General features: G+C 38.9%; 1 protein-coding gene across 1 annotated transcript; it reads right to left on the bottom strand.

The window, feature by feature from the left end:
* Positions 1-1,370: 1,370 nt before the first annotated feature.
* LOC110028127 lies at positions 1,371-1,766 on the bottom strand. The gene has a single exon (XM_020729859.1). It carries the CDS (start codon positions 1,764-1,766, stop codon positions 1,371-1,373), a length of 396 nt encoding a protein of 131 aa, XP_020585518.1.
* Positions 1,767-1,983: the final 217 nt, after the last annotated feature.

Here is a 1,983-nt window from a genome sequence, read left to right as displayed (position 1 = left end):
TATGTCCCACTCAAGGGGTTCTTATACCAATCTCGAAGATATGTGCAGAGAATTGGATGTCGTGTCCCATTAAAGGGGGTCAGATGTGTGTAGAGAATTGTATGTTGTGTCCCATTCAAGGGGGTCTTATACCATTCTCAAATAGGTGTGTTGAGAATTGGATGCCATGTCCCTTTCAAGGGGGTCTTATACCAATCTCAAAGATGTATGTAGAGAATTGGATGCTGTGTCCCATTAAAGGGGGTCTTACACCAATATCGAAGATGTGTGTAGAGAATTGGATGCCGTGTCCCATTCAAGTGGGTCTTACACCAATCTCGAAGATGTGTGTAGAGAATTGGATGTTGTGTCCCATTCCAGTGGGGCTTACACTAATCTCAAAGATGTATGTAAGGAATTAGATGCCGTGTCCCATTCAATGTCCCATTCAAGGGGGTATTACGGGTATTACACCAATCTCGAAGATGTGTGTTCCATTAGGAAGGGAAGCTCGATGCCTCAAATCTGACAAAAAAGGTGATAGAGAGCTGTCAATATATTTGTAAGGAAAGCTCCGTGGCCTATATCCAACCTAGGAAGTAGTGGAAAGGAAACTAGCGTTTCAGTACTGGCTCCGAGAACAACTCGAATGTAGTGCAGGAAGTTTGTGGTGTTGAGCTCATAAATGTGTTTCATGTGAAAAGGATGACATTGGTGACAAAAATATGTGGAATTTTGTAAGGTTTTGTGCAGAATATGAAATTCTGCGGGTATTGTGAAGAGAATTAGTGTAGACAAGGACAATCATGCTGTGCGAGCAAAGAGTAAGAAACCTCAAAATTGAGAGAATCAACTCAACAAATTTATTTTCTTTTCTTATTTATTTTATCATATTTAATTATCAAAATACATATTCAAAATTCAATTTTTTTTGTTGGTTGATTTTTTTAAAAAATATTTTGTTTGAATTTTATTATTATCAAGTTTGTATTATTTTGTTCTTTGTTTATTATAGCTTGGAACCAACGTATTGTTCCGTGACTTTTATCCATCTTACAAAAAGGCAATTGAACAAACAAACAAAAATTTTAAAAGAGATTTGATTAATATGCTTCAAAAAGTGTTACAGATTGAGTACAAGACAAAGCCTCAAAAGGTATAATATGTTAAATGCATCAAACTACATATGAATAATATCTCATGTTGGGTACATATCACAAGCTGAGCACATATGATACATATGTCATCATATCTGCTATGTCAAAATGCAGTACAAAAAGTTGTCTCCTGAGTGTCCATCTTCGGTGGAGTGGGCTTCTGATCGAGCTGACTTAATAAGCCACGCTCCAGGACAAGAGTTCCCTTTGCATGTGCTTAGAGGTGCAACCCTCTCATAGCTCGAAAGGCAGTAGCTCTTCCAACTCCGAGTCTGACCGAAATCCATATGGAATTTTGTTGTCATCCATTCTTCGGAAAGTTACAGACACCTTGCGGTGTTGTACCCCAGATATGCAATGTTTGGTGATGTCTCCTCCATTTCCTTTAAGAACAAGCACTGAACCCACTGGTAGTGGAATCTCCACAGATCCTGTGAACTCGCCGGGTCCAATGACATCTATTTCATTCTCAAATAAAGTGTTGCTTCTGCTCATGAAAGAGACTATGCAAAAAGATCTCACAAAATCATGATGGTCTATATGTGTGGGAATGTAGTCGTCTTCATCGTAAATATTGATGATACAACTGTTGGGAATCCAATCAGCTGGAAGTATGCTCCATCGGACCATTCTCTTGATCATCCATTTTATCATGGGAGGTAACGGGTCCACCTCATCGTGTCTCAAAATCCCTGAGGAATTTCCTTGTCTGTTTTTAGTGAAGTTGTAACAACAGCCACATTGTATGGTAATCCTGCTCTTTTCACTCATCCATTTTGATGGCTCAGAATAGGTTCTTCCCATAAGAAGGCTTGCTCGACCCCTATCTCTTACATTAATGATGCAG

Source organism: Phalaenopsis equestris, unplaced genomic scaffold (assembly GCF_001263595.1).
Source record: "Phalaenopsis equestris unplaced genomic scaffold, ASM126359v1 Scaffold000490, whole genome shotgun sequence".
In the NCBI taxonomy this organism is placed as follows: domain Eukaryota; kingdom Viridiplantae; phylum Streptophyta; class Magnoliopsida; order Asparagales; family Orchidaceae; genus Phalaenopsis; species Phalaenopsis equestris.
This window is presented reverse-complemented; position numbering and strand designations above follow the sequence as displayed.